This window comes from Brassica rapa, chromosome A05 (genome assembly GCF_000309985.2).
Source record: "Brassica rapa cultivar Chiifu-401-42 chromosome A05, CAAS_Brap_v3.01, whole genome shotgun sequence".
Lineage (NCBI taxonomy): Eukaryota > Viridiplantae > Streptophyta > Magnoliopsida > Brassicales > Brassicaceae > Brassica > Brassica rapa.
Genome location: NC_024799.2, coordinates 11,285,578 through 11,300,758, shown reverse-complemented (window position 1 = coordinate 11,300,758; position 15,181 = coordinate 11,285,578). Strand labels below are relative to the sequence as shown.

The following is a 15,181-nucleotide window of genomic DNA, read 5'->3' as shown; positions in this document are numbered from 1 at the left end:
TAATAATGTCTTGTAGTTGGATTGATTAAAGATATGAATTTGTAAAGGGTGATAACATTTCAGTCACTTCAAAAGCCAGAAGTTAATCTGGTGTATCATTGCAATAATAAGTGATGAGTCTATGATTTGACCAAAAAAACAAGTGATGAGTCTATGCAACCATTGATACTTTAGTCAAAAAAAGAAACCATTGATGATTGATACTTGCCTCGTAATCTTTTTGGCTCTCTACGCAAACAAGAGGGTTATAAAGATTTTAATATAAATTTTAATTAATGTATAATAGTGTTAGTTTTGGGGTCAAAACTGAAATGTTATGAGGCAGACGTTATGCTTACTGATAAGTAACATTATGAAATCATAGAATTGTAAAATTTTGGAATATAGTGTACCGAACGAACCATAATACATGTTTTTATTTTATTTTATGGCAATACATAGGTGACTCCAAAACGCATAAAATGGCACTTTTGAATGCAAGTTTTATTCAACCAATAATAAGATGCTATATGGTAAAAGCCAAAAAGATAATAGCAGTTCAGATTATCCAGTTGCTATCATCTTTCACCTCTGATTCTTCCGACCATGTTTGCTGCACATTTTCCCACACAAACCCTTCATTTTCCTGCAGGTTCCAATACATTTTTCAATACTCAAGAAACTGAATCTACTCTTATAGATTTGTATACTAGTGTACAGTTGCATGCCCTCTTAATCATCTCTTACCTTTGAGGTGAATTTGACGGTTGTTGTGCAGCATTTCCTTTCATTCCCTGAGATATTTTATCCACAATACGAATTACGAATATCAACAATTAAGGAAGAGAATGGTTCATTTTCATGGGTCTTGTGTAGCGTATTAATGCTATTAATTACCAGTTTGTTCCCATTTATTAAGCTTTACAATCCAAGTCCCATGAGTAGTTTCTGTTGCCAGAACCTGATCTGTCCAAACCCGGAACTTCTTGTCTTTTTTGTCCCCATGGTACTTCCCAAGCTCGTCAATAGTGTCTCTGAGTGATTTTTCAGCACCAGATGGATGAACAATGACACCAGCAGGATCCTAAAGGATAGCATCATAATTAGCCTCTTAGATACATTAAGATTTGCAGATAAAGAGAGAAACAAGGGTTATACTCTACTCACACATGAAGCTTTAAGACTTTTTGTGTATGCTTCACAATTCTCAATTTCACCTCGTCTCCATCTCTCATAGAACAAGAAAAACTCCACAACTGCATGACCCGGGTTCACATTATCCGACTTGCACTGCAAGAAGTCAGACACATCTCTCAGAGAAAGTTTGGGGCCGAGCTTAAAATGGCCTATCGCTTCTATAATCCCACCCGCACACCTCTCACTCGCATGGATTATGTTCGAATTGTCTTTCCCGTTTTCAGCATACCACTCCAACAACTCTTCTCGTGCATTGCTTACCTGTGAAAATAAGAGGAATAATTTTATAAAGGATGAAGAAAATAATGGGAAAACAAGCGATAAACGCAAGAAAAGTAAATGAGACATAGATTTAATGTGGTTCACTAGTTCGACTATGTCCATGGGAAACTAACGCTACGAGTCATATCAGATTCAGTGCACATCAACAAATAAAAAAATAGAGAATGGAAACTGGAAAAAACAGAGGTTCAGATGGTAAAAACTAACCATGACACCATAGACATTAGGAATAGTAAATAGTTCAGTATCGTTTCCGGAGTCACCACAAACAAGAGTATTAAGAGGAAGTTTCCCTTCAGTATTGAGCTTCTTTAGAAGATAAGCAAGAGCTTGTCCTTTTCCTCCACCTTTTGGCAAAACATCTAGAGCTATTCCTCCACTGAAGATTATTTTGATCTCCAACTGATAACAATACCAAGAAAACCATAATCATGTATGATCTTATGGATGCAAAATGCAGAAAAGATATGAACAAACGAAGAGATTTAATATGATTCACCAAATTGGTTACGTCCACCATAAAGAGAGATTTTCTTACCGGAGGCTCGAGATATTTTTTAGATACATTGTTAAAGAACACAAGATATATATAAGAATATTCCGGTCCAGAAACACTAACACTAACATACTAGCGGGTCTAGGGTAAAAAAGAATGACTAAACTAAATATCGTTGACCTTATAGGAAAGATCACCAGCAAATTACTGTAAGAGAGATTCCTCCTATATTCGAAGTATAGTAGCAATATAAATAACAAATAAGTAAACAAGATTAATCAATCTTATTACCCCGCGTTTCTCCAACCGTTGATATAGCTCCTTGGTTACTTCCTTGACTTTACTTTTGTCAACGTGAAAGCTAAGCTTGTGAGGCATCTGCTCAGTTTCTGCCTGCAAGGATTTATCAGAATATTGTTATACAAAATCATTGCTAGGTAGAGACTTTTATTTGTGTGTTGAAGAAGAAAGTAAGTAACCTGAAGAGTTAACTCAGGGAACTTGCTGGTTTCTTCTTCGACAATTCCTCGGTTCCATTTATTGTTCATGATCTCAACCCAGTTCTCATCGGGAACCATTGATTTACCATATGATATCTCAGTTCCTACGGATGTAACGATAACATCAGGAGTTAACAATGGTCTCTCTTTCCTCAGTTTCTTGTACATTGTTTTTGCTCTTCCCGTTGAGAAAACAAGAAGAGAGTCATGGCGATAAGCTTCCTCCCACAATGAGTTGAACCTCAACAAAGAGTGATTATCATTATCATTGCGATGTTCAACCTGGAAACACACACACACACAAGAAGATGGAAGGAAACGTGTACACGTAAAATCAAAATCGTTGCTCTTGAAAGAAGAATCTTAGGTATAAAATACCATTGTATCATCAAGATCTGAGACTATCATGAGACGAGGAGGAGATGTCAACCGCTCCATGAGTTACAAACAAAACGTCCTGATCAAGATTGAGATTAGATTCCTAAGTGATCATCTAGCTAAATGTTCCGACAAAGATTTGAGATCAGAGACAAACCTGAGGGATGTAATAGTACGACTTTGGTTGTGAGAGAGAAGAGAGCAAGCGCAGAGCGGGGAAGAACAAGTCAACCTTTTCCTAAACTTTTATTAAAATTTTTATTTTGCTTTTCTTTCTTCCAAGAAATATTATTTTGTTTTCGCTCTTTTCCACAAAATATTATTTCGTTGAGAAATTCTTAGGTTCACCTAACCAATGATATCTTGTCACTCATGTTCAGTCTTTAGAAAATAAAAAGCCAAAAACTTAGAAAGATATTTATCTACAGAAAAAAAAAAGAAAAAGATAAACATTAAAGTTAATAAGGCCGTCGGACTCAATGCGTCTTCCTCTTCATTGGTACATAAAAGAAAAGAGTCTGTGTTTGTGACTTTCAAGTCTCAAATTCTTTGCTTTCTAATTCACCTTGGACCATCCAACAAAAACAAAAAACTTGACAGCCACAACACAATTCTCTTCCTCGGGAGAAGATGAGGACACCGCTACTTTGGTGACCATCTGAGTTTGGCAGTGAGGAAGAGCCACAAGAGGAGGCAGAGATATACGTTTGGCAGAGATATACGTCTGGCAGAGACATACGTCTGGCAGAGACATACGTCTTGGATCCACTTTATCGTCCTTCTCTTGTGCCTCACGAAATCAAGAACTGTAGGTAACTATGCTGTCTAAGAAAAATAAAGCTTAACAGTGTAAACACTTGCAACTGCTAAACTAGATTCTTACCCTTGAGAACTTATTTTTCTGTATCTAATCTGCTAACAGTGTTCCAAAAGAAGTTAAGAGATCTTCCAGGGAGCTCGGTGTCGCAGCAAGCAGTATGCCTCCTTGTCTGTGTGTAAACCTCTAATATTTGCATTATATTCATTATTTTTTTCAGGTCTTGACTTCTTTTTTGCTGGCTTCCAAAAAACTCTAGAGTTCATTGCCACCATGGTTGATACCTTATATGTCTTAATGCTGCTCCGTAGTGATTGATTATAAATCTGGAACAAAAAATGTGAGTGCAAAGGGCTCAATGTTTCTCCATCTCAGACTCAGGATTCAGTTTAGACTGTTATGTTTCTTCATCTCCAGACTCAGGATTCAGTTTAGACTGTCATGTTTCTTCATCTCAAGGTCTAAACAAATGGTTTGCCATAAACTGAAGACTAAAAATATGTTGCATTGATCACTCAAAACTCTACAAGATGAGGTACGTAGTAACCGAAGTAAATGAAATATTTGTGCTGGGTATTGGGGTAAACAATCTTTATAAAAAAAATTAAGTAGAAATACTCTAAACATGCTTGTCCAAAACATCTTTTGTGCAGTCTCTGCCGGAAAACGGGTATGAAGTGGAGAAACTCCATTCCAATACAAAGTTCATCAAAGTTCATCTTTCTTCTCATTGTTTGCTTCTAAAGCATCAGCATCTTCTGTTTTAAGTTGAACCTCTTTGGTGGCTATTTCGTATTCTTCCTCAAATTCACTTAGTGAAATGTCGTCTTCACTGACTGAAACATCGTCCTCTTCTTCGCTGGATGCCTGTTTTAGTTTTAAAAAAAAAAGAGTCAGGTTCTCAATAATAACAGATTATTCCTTTGCATGTCAATGCAGCTAAACTAAAAAACAGTTAGTATTATGTCCTCAACACCTCGTCTTGTTGAAGTCACTAGGTATATAATTATATTATAAGTGTTCATATAAACAACGTGACAAAAGAAAAAAAAATCATCATAGCAGTCACTGTCCAGTATTCTAACATCGCATGTTCACCGCATAATCTTTGCTTTGACCTAATTCATCAACATGACAAAATTAATTTGACTATATCCCATCTTGTTGAATTCACTAGAGCCTGTCTCTAAAGTAGTGGCTCTCTAGTGTAGATAACAATTTTTTCTTGAATAACACAGAAGCCAAAACAAAACAAAAACTCTTAAAATAGATGAATTTTGAGAAACACAAAACTTAGTATGAGCAACAAGGGAGGAAACAAGCCAGAACATCAAACTGAAAACTTACCTTTTCCTTGTCTTTCTTCTTCTCAAGGTTAGCCATATAGTGCTTAAGAAATCCTAAAAGCTAAAACTCAATTTTTCTTCGTATCTTTTTGATGAAGAAGAAGTCGGCGGCGTTAGGTTTATTTTTTTCCTTTTTTTCTGTAGATAAATATATTTCTAATTTTTTAACCTTTTATTTTCTAAATACTGAAGATGAGTTGGCAAGATATCATTGGTCAGATAAACCTAAGAATTTTTCTATTTTGTATCTCTTCTCTATTCCACGTTGTTACCTACTTATTTACTTGATAAAATACTAGTTAATTTAAAAAAAAATCATTTGGCTATTGTCAGAGGCGAGTCTCAGCCCATTCCAGACCCTATCCAAGAATCTGGTCTAATGTCTCTAAGGCACAAGAGAAGATATTCGGCCTACGAAGATTATCATGGCTTATACCGAGCTAGGAAGATGATCCATGCCGAGCTGTCGTATTCAGTCCTGAACATAACATAGGACAAGATATTAAAGACAATCATAAACGCACCTGATACTCGTCAGAGATCATAGTATCCTTACGATCCACCTCTGTCTATCTATAGAAGAAGAACCAAGAACAAAGAAGGGGGGGGGGGATCCGAATTCTTTGATAGCAAACATATTGTCTCAATGCTTTTGTATCTTCTCACATAATCAATAAACATACATTTTTTCATACTTAATTTCTAGTGTATATAATTTTCTCAAAATTGTTCTTACTCATAAAAATAATAATAACAAGAAACTTATTTTAATCTGGTGGTTAAAATGCTTTTAGTTGTGTTGGAATGCGCGAGTTCGAGCCCAAAAGTAATAAAATCATGGGTTAGTTTGTGTTTGACTTTGAATTTTGAGTCATTTTTTCAGTAAGCCCTAATTTTGTTTTTGCCAAGATTCTTGATATCATATTGAATGTGTTTAAACTTAGAATGAAACAAGTCTTAATTTGCTTAAAGCATCTCCAAAAAAAAACTTTATTTTAAAGTTTCCAAAACTATATATTTGAAGTTTAAAATTGTTCTTCTCCAAAAGCAAAACTTCAAACTCAACTTCAAAACTATTTGTATTTTATAATATGGTCCTTATTTTTTTTTATTTGAACACATAATATGGTCCTTATATTTGTCATAACTAATTTGAATTCATATAAATTTTATAAATAACTAGCACATATATAAAAACATTACAACAATAGTAATTAATAAATATTATATTAAAATATAAAATTTTAAATAAAATACCTTAGTTAATATTAAACTTCAAACAAAATAACATACTATTCCATAAAATGACTTTCGTAATGCATATATGATCTACTAGTCCATTTTGAAGTAAAAATAGCTCTCTTCATTTTTACTTTGTAGATTAAGAGTTAAAAAGTTATTGAAACCATGTGGTATTAATATTTGTAAATACATTAGATTAGAACAAGAATGTAAAAGAAAAACATAAATAATTGCTAAAATACTAATTTTTATCGATGATATTATTAATCGTGAATATATTTGATATGAAAAAGAGAGAATTGTACAAAACAAAACATCAAAAGCAACAACAACAATAACAACCATCTTTAGTTACAAAAGAATTGGACAATATTTGAAAATTTTGAAAGTTTCGAATCAAACTTACCTGACTATTAGTGTTATTGTAATATTTAAATTTGTGTAATAGTTATAGCTTCATGTAATTTTTAAAAGTTTTTTTGTTATGTTTCTTTTGTATATTATTGTTGTCTAAATCAAGTTTAAAATATTTTAAATCATATTTTAAAGTTTTTATTTGATTTTATGTGTAAAACTTAAATTCTTTAAACAAAATTTAAAATATTTATGAGATATAATTTTTTAAGAATTAAAACAATAAACAAGAAAATATTTATGAATGATAAATGTGATGTGTATTGTAGGGACCAAAATGCAAATAAAATATGAAACTTCAAATTTGAAGTTTTGAGTAGTGAAACTTCATATATAGAGTTTCAATCCTCAAAACTTCAAATTTGTAATTTTGAAGTTCCTTTTTGGAGATCAAAAAACTTCTTTTTTTGAAGTTATAGAGTGTCTTTTGGAGATGTCCTTAGCTAGGGAACCATATATCTGTACAGATGAGTAAATTGAAAAATAAGCTAAAAGAGAATGTGTTTCGAACGAAAACCGTTAACCAAAAATTATTATAAACCAAATTGGGCATGTTCTCATTAATTAATTAACATATATATGTTCTCATTTCAGAGTTTCAGACATGTGCAGGTATATATAGCTTCACACACGATAATTATATTAATATATAGTATATATATTATATAGATATATATATTATATATATATAATATATATATATAGATAAAAGATGACTTTCCGGGATATCACGGAATGATATATTTAAATATTATTTGTGATAAGTAAATTTGCATGTATTTAAAATTTATAAAATTCTGATAAATTGAATTGGTTAGTAACAAATCGATAGAGAACTTTTTATTGGTTAATAATGAAAGAATATAATTAAATTTTATTACATTTTATTAGTCATATTAACACATGCTTCTTATAGTTATGGAAAAATAAAAATTTAAAAGAAAAACCATATATGATTTGTGATATATATTTAGCATTTATGTCAAATTTAGAAAATAGTAAATCTGAAAAGATTTTATTATATTACTTGGATATAATATAAAATTATTTTTGGATTTTAATAAATTTCTTTTCATCAAAAAATATTAACTATTAGGTATAGTTTAGTTATCTACACAATTAATCAACAATATAAGATTAATTTTAAGATATTTTAAAATATAATATCAGAGATCCCGTAAACATTTTCAAGACATTTGACATTTGTATGTTTATTTAATTTTATATTAAATATAATATATTACTTATTAAAATTAGGATTCTAACAAAAACATATCTATAGATTCAGAATATTTGAAGAAACTTCAGGATATAGATAATTTTGTTTTTCTTATAGCTACAGATTCATATTTTGATAAAGATAAAAATCATGTAAATACAGTCAATATAATATTGTTTCATTATAAAAAACTATAAATTAGCTATTTAAAATAAAATTAACATATATTAAAACATTAAGTTGCATATTCTATAAAAAAAATATTATTTTAAAAACTGTCTCAAGCAGAATGTTTAATAGAATATAATATATAATTCTTTATGAAGATATATTCTTAGAATTATGTTCTAATCGTACCTTTACGTATTTAAATATGGAAATATGTACCAAAGATATCATACGTGTTATAATTATAATATATGAAATTAACCTAACGCGACATATAAACGAAACTTAGTAAGTTTATTGGTATTATTTGTTTCCAAGTCTGATTTTGGGAAATTCCAAGTTGTACATACCTTAGCTTTCTCGAAGATTTGGATTTGCCTCTTCTCCGTTTGGCTTACTCATTATACATTCCTCTTCTCGTGTCTGTCCACCACTTACGGATTGTAAGGATATCGATTCTTCCTGGATTTCTTTACTTTCCTGGCCGCGTTTAGGCTGAAGCCTGTGTTGCAGTTTTGGTTCAGCGATCCGTATTTTTTAGATCTGGGTATTCGTATCATTGGCTTTACGAAAAGGAATAGGCATCTTGTCGAAAGTCTTTTGGCGTTTACAGGTAGCCAAGGTGAACAGAAGATGCCAAGGGTGATTAGGAAGATTCGTTGCGCGATCAGGAAGACTCGTTGGACTTTGAATCTTTTGTGAGAGGTCACGGTCGATGAAGCAAAAGAGAGAGGACGGTGAGACCGTTTACAAAGGCTGATAGGTGTAGTTTACCTTCCAGCTCTCGCTCCATCTCTTTCCTTCTCTGAGAGTCTTTTTGAATGTTCTTGTTTGTCTTTACGAATGATGTTTCGTAAAATATTGTCAACTTTTGAATCTTACGAATTTCTGCAAAGTTTTATCGAGTTTTAACTTTACAAAAGCTATTTCGTAAAATGTTGTCGAGTTTAATTTTACGAAGGTTATTTCGTGAAATGTCGTCGAGTTTAATTTTACAAAAGCTGTTTCGTAAAATGTCGTTGAGTTTTAGTATTACGAAAGTTGTTTCGCAAAATGTTATCGAGTTAATTCAACAAAATATGTTTCGTATAATGTCGCCGAGTTTAATTTTACGAAGGCTGTTTCGTGAAATGTTGTCGAGCATAATTTTATGAAGGTTGTCGAGTTCGGCTGTACAAGAGCCTTGACGAGGTTAATTTATCGCGACCAATGTTTAATCAGAAATTTATCTCGTTTCCGTGGGATTGTTTCGTGGTAGTTCCGAGTAGATTTTTTTCAAAAGTAAGATTTAGGTGGCAAACATCAATGATTCATGGAATATGTTACTATCAAAGTGATATCACTCAAATTATCCTACATGTGATTTGTACTCTCTCAAATAAGAGGTTCAATTGTAGTATTTAGAGATAAAATTCACGGGAAGCTAAGGCACGCAATAGATCTATCTAGTTATCTAGATAAGCTAGATTGAATAGTTTTAAAGAAGTAAATAAACAGCGGTGAACAAGTAATTGTTCAATTGATTGATTAAGTTTTAAGGATTGTCTAATAGGCCGAATTTAATTATATAACCGTCAGATGAAATTAATAAATTGAATATGAATTAATGAATGAGCATTTATTAGCATATATATTCTCATTCAGACATGTGAGGGTATTTATAGTGTGTGAAGCTATATACGTATTTGACAATACATATTTAAGCAAGAGGACTATGATGCCGTAAAACTCAACATGGTTATTTGTTTATTCGTAATGAATCAACTTTCTTTGTATTAACAACTCAATCCTTGCTTAGATAACAGTATATAAAATCTGGAAATTTTGTTACGTTAATATTATGTGAATTTTACTTCAAAAAGAGACAGCAAGTCGTGAGGTGGAGAACATGGAAGATTAAAATCGTTGCAAATATTCGTACGTAACGAGTTTACTTCAGAGCCCATGCAAATTCTCATGCACGCAAATTTTTCTATATAAACCTTTCCAAGTTCACTATTTAGTCATCATCATCAAATTACCCATAAACAAAAAACAAATTAAAACAACTAAGAACTAAAGAAAGCAACCCATAACAATGCTCTCAACCATGGAAATTCCAAAAGCTCACTTCTCTTTGGCCATTCTTGTCATTCTCTTTGCGGTTTCAAGTAGCCAAAATGTTGCCACCCCGGCCTGTAAGGCTAAAGAACCCTTCAACTGCGACAATCCCATTACATTCAACCGAACTAGTTTTCCAAAGAACTTCACTTTTGGTGCGGCTACTTCCGCCTACCAGGTACATATCTCTTTGTTACTGACCATTTTAAAAGATATATATATATAGCGATCTATTAAGATTATTTTTATCTATATAAAACCCGGCCGGCATGATTTATATATATATATATATATATATTTGTACCAGATTGAAGGTGCAGCACATAGAGCACTTAACGGATGGGATTATTACACTCACAGATATCCAGGTAATAAAAATCATTCAAAAAAAATATCCCCCGTATAATTAAATAGCATGTATGGGCAATTAAGTGTACAAACAACGGATGGGACGATTTCACTCATAGATGTCCAGGTCATGCTCAAATTTCGGTTTGCTGTATATGTACAGAGAAAGTTCCAGATCACAGTTCTGGAGACCTTGCTTGTGATTCGTATGATCTTTACAAGGTGAGAAGCTATTATTGATGAATGTGTGTATACATGTAGTTTTTCCATTTCAGAAATGTAATTTAACTCTTGAACTCTCATATGATTAACAGGAGGATGTCAAATTACTGAAAAGAATGAAGGCTCAAGCCTACCGGCTCTCAATAGCATGGTCTAGGGTCTTACCAAGTAAGTGCATATGATAAGAACATAATTTTATTAATGTTAGTATTGATATTATTGCTATTATATTATTATTATATTTTTTTAACTAATGTGATGATTGTGTATATGCTTACCTTTAGAGGGAAGATTGATAGGAGGGATTGACGAAAACGGGATCAAATACTACAATAACCTCATCAATGAGTTAAAAGCAAATGGTAAAAATGTTATACAAATTTGTATTCTTCACAATACATATATGAGCAAATTCTAATTGTCTTATGAATAAATGTGTGAATTAATAAAGGCATAGAACCGTACGTAACAATCTTTCACTGGGATGTTCCCCAAACTCTAGAAGATGAGTATGGAGGTTTCTTGAGCCGGCGTATAGTGTAAGTGCATTAAATAAATTATATATTACACCTGTTTTTCTTTGAGTTAGGTTATGTTATTTACGTACATCACATCTGATCTATATTTTATCGAATATGTATGATACATGGACAGGGAGGACTACAAAAACTATGCCGAGCTTCTATTCCAGAGGTTTGGAGACAGAGTCAAATTTTGGATCACTTTAAACCAAACCTTACTCTCTTGCAAGCAAAGGTTATGGAGATGGATCGTATCCGCCTGGTCGGTGCACTGGCTGTGAATTTGGAGGAGATTCTGGAACCGAACCTTATATAGTTGGACATAACCAACTTCTAGCTCATGCAAAAGTTGTAGAATTATACAGAAAAAGATATCAGGTTCATATACTTACCAAATATGTCATAAATTTTTGCTTCCAAAATTATTTGTATGTGGTATATGTATCTTATAATCCAAAAATATCAATGCATGCAGAAATTACAAGGTGGTAAGATAGGAACGACCTTGATCGGGAGATGGTTCACCCCATTAAACGAAAATAGCATTCGCGACACGGCTGCTGCAAAGCGAGCATTTGATTTCTTCGTCGGATGGTATATTTATATATATACGTCAATTATTTGACTCTCACATCTCATGAATATACACGAGCAAACATATATATTTATATATAAAGCTTTGGTTATAAATCCTTGAAATTTGAAAAATATACTTGCAGTATTTAATTCATAATTTTTGTGCTATATATATGAAGGTTTTTGGATCCACTGGTCTATGGAAGATATCCAAAGATAATGCGACAGATGGTGGGAAATAGATTGCCCAAATTCACACCCCAAGAATCAAAATTAGTCAAAGGATCACTTGATTTTCTAGGGTTGAACTATTACGTTACTCAATATGCGACCACCGCACCTCGTTCCACACAACCTAATGTCATAACCGATGCAAGAGTTACTCTTGGATGTATGTAAAAAATATTGTGTTTCTTATATGTATATGTGTGTGTGTGGGTTTGTTAAACTCATATAATTTTCTCTACTTTCCTACAGATTATCGCAACAAAGTACCTATTGGTGTTCAGGTTATCATCGACTTTGATTTAGAATCATTATTTTTTTTAAAGATCGTAGCATTTTTTAAATTTCAATTCTTTTTTTTTGTTCCCTTCTTGTGCAGGCGCCTAGCTTCGTCTACTACCCTCCAGGGATCCGTCAGATTCTTAACTATATCAAAAACAATTACGGAAACCCACTTACCTACATCACTGAAAATGGTACTTACATATCATCATACCAATACATATACGATTAACCAATGAAAACGTTATATATATATATCTTGTTAAAATCTTGTGTTAAATTTTCAGGAGTTGCTGATCTTGATACCGGAAACTTAACGCTGCCAGATGCTCTTGCTGATAATGGACGAATTCAAAATCATTGCAGCCATCTTTCATGTCTCAAATGTTCTATCGAGTGAGTTTTAATGATTCTTACTTAATTTATTTAACATACTTTTGAGCATTATAAGTGTTAACATTATTTCAAATATATTACAGTGATGGATGCAACGTAGCAGGGTATTTTGCATGGTCTTTGATGGATAACTACGAGTTCGGAAATGGTTACACTCTCCGCTTTGGTATGAATTGGGTCAATTTCACTAATCCTGCTGATCGAAGAGAAAAAGCTTCTGGAAAATGGTTTTCTAAGTTCATTATCAAACAATAAGAAGAATCAATATATTTTAATAAATTATGTGCATCCAACCTACTGAATCTAATAATTACTCTACTCTATGTATTGTTTGTTTTATTTTTATTATAATTAATTAATAAAGCTTCGATGATGTGTATGTGTTGCTAATACGGTTGTAATAACCAGGCCTTGGTTTTCGGTCAATTCATAAATAACGTGAAATTTATACATGTGTAGGCTTTCTTCTTCTTGTTTCTATATACTCTGACCAACAATTACTTGTCAAAAGTTTACAACGTTCTCTAATATTTGATATCGTTATTAATTATTACCACGCTGGCTTGTTTGAACAACAAAAGTGGAAAACCAATGATGTATTATACTTAATGCCTAATTAATGGGCAAAGTCGAATCATTTTGCTTTGTTTGTATAGTTCTCTGCAATTCTAGATTAAAGACACCAAAATAACACAAAAAATTTGTTATGTACAAAAAGTTAGTCATGAAAATGTATGTATTGCATCCCTCCGACCAACGTTCATGGTTTCATGTTGTTAAAGTCAAGAAACTAGCAAGTGAATAGTATCCAGTAAAGCAGAAATTTACTTTTATATTTGCTTCTTTTGTACGGCTAATCGTTTTGCCTAGCCTCGAAATTCATACCTGCTTTTTAACTATTGTATCCGCAATTGTAAAAATTAAGAGAATTAAGTTTACCAGTCTCTCTTCTCCATATTCTCTCAACCATCCTCATTCTTCTTCAGTGTTTTCATCATTCTTCATTAAGTTAATCTCATATTCTAACATGGTATCAGAGCAATAATCTCCTATTCTCTTCATCTCTTCCGCGTTCAACCTATTTCATTATCTATTTTCTGGATCTAACCATAGAAAACTCAAGGCAAATGGTTGTTCCAATCACCCTTAAGGAGGTAAACTACTTTTTGTGGTCTAAGATGGCCAAGAGAGCTTTAGGTGGCCGTAGTTTGTGGAACCATATGTAAATAAAGGTGAAGCTCCAAAAAATACGGTAGATGGCAAGATTTTCCTTGTGGACGAAGACAAGTGGTTTCAAGACACCATCAAGTGTTGTCTATCATCCAAAACTCCCTAGAAACTTATATATGAAGCAAGAAGCTTTAATCAGATTTTTCTGATTATGGAAATCTGACAACTGAAATATTGATAGACGATAATGAACGAAGTCAGGTCCACTATAGCCATCTTTCATGTCTCAAATGCGCAATTGAGTGAGTTATTCGCGTGTCTATGTGTGAGATATTTTTTTGTGTGTAAAGGTTCGAGTATTAAGCTAAATACTTTAGTATACAAATGGGTGAAATGTAACATGATACCTTGCAAACTCTTTTATGGAAAATTATGAATTTGTGGAGTTATACGCTGCGGTTCGGTATGCATTTGGTTAACTTCACGAGTCCTGCTGATAGAAAAAGAAAAATTCTGGAAAGTGGTTTTCTAAGTTTATTGCTAGGGTATAAATAGATAATGTCAACTACATGTTTCCAACTCTGGAAAGCGGTACTATTTACACTGTAACCTGTAATAGATATAAGGATGCCATTAATGTTGTAATGATTAATGGGACTTAATACCCAATATAATCATCAAAAAAAATTTTTTTGGTAGGAGGCAGGAGACATGAGTCTCCTACTTTTTATTCAAAAACTAGAAACCAAATTACAAGCAAATTTGCCGAGGTCTGGACACCCCATGACAATCCTCCAACAAAACAGAAACAACATTTTCTGGAACAACCTCAAATAAATGAAAAGCAAAAGGTAAAGAAAACGCATAGTTAGCTAATTCATCTGCTAGATGATTAGCCTCTCTATATATGTGAGAAATTTTGACTGACCAGTCTCTTGATATGAAGCCATAGCACAGACGTACTAGGAATGACAGAGGATTCGAATCTTGGATCCCTGTCTTGAGAAAGCCCACAACGCTTTCAGAGTCAACCTCCACTTCCACTTTACGAAATCCACGATCCCAAGCGATACACAGTCCATAGTATACTCCCCACAATTCCGCCAAAGTAGCTGAACAAATGCCAATGTTAAGCGCAAAACCTCCCTGCCACATCCCGCTCTCATCTCTCACAACCCCACCAGCCGTAGCAAAACCAGAATGCCCTCTAGACGCTCCATCGGTATTCAGTTTAACCCAACCATTAACGGGTCTCAACCATGATATATATTTCTCCACACGTTCTCGGGCTACCACGTGCTTT

General features: G+C 33.0%; 2 protein-coding genes and 1 long non-coding RNA gene across 3 annotated transcripts; 2 read left to right on the top strand and 1 right to left on the bottom strand.

Moving 5' to 3' along the window:
- Positions 1-342: 342 nt before the first annotated feature.
- On the bottom strand, positions 343-3,142 carry LOC103868568 (probable sucrose-phosphatase 1). Its single transcript, XM_009146652.3, has 9 exons — positions 2,990-3,142; positions 2,833-2,911; positions 2,434-2,736; positions 2,246-2,347; positions 1,666-1,860; positions 1,147-1,437; positions 877-1,063; positions 727-773; positions 343-625 (listed from the first exon to the last, which is right to left on the bottom strand). The coding sequence occupies exons 2-9, from the start codon at positions 2,890-2,892 to the stop codon at positions 539-541; spliced, it is 1,272 nt and encodes a 423-aa protein (XP_009144900.1). The 5' UTR covers positions 2,893-2,911; positions 2,990-3,142; the 3' UTR covers positions 343-538.
- A 287-nt stretch (positions 3,143-3,429) lies between these two features.
- LOC108871932 lies at positions 3,430-4,708 on the top strand. The gene is made up of 2 exons (XR_004458391.1): positions 3,430-3,644; positions 3,755-4,708. It is a non-coding gene; the product is annotated as an uncharacterized LOC108871932 (long non-coding RNA).
- Positions 4,709-10,127: 5,419 nt separating this feature from the next.
- On the top strand, positions 10,128-13,081 carry LOC117134336 (myrosinase 4-like). Its single transcript, XM_033292610.1, has 14 exons — positions 10,128-10,316; positions 10,446-10,506; positions 10,650-10,708; positions 10,801-10,876; positions 10,993-11,070; positions 11,160-11,247; positions 11,363-11,401; positions 11,460-11,607; positions 11,705-11,823; positions 11,985-12,196; positions 12,283-12,314; positions 12,410-12,506; positions 12,600-12,708; positions 12,792-13,081. The coding sequence occupies exons 1-14, from the start codon at positions 10,128-10,130 to the stop codon at positions 12,961-12,963; spliced, it is 1,479 nt and encodes a 492-aa protein (XP_033148501.1). The 3' UTR covers positions 12,964-13,081.
- Positions 13,082-15,181: the final 2,100 nt, after the last annotated feature.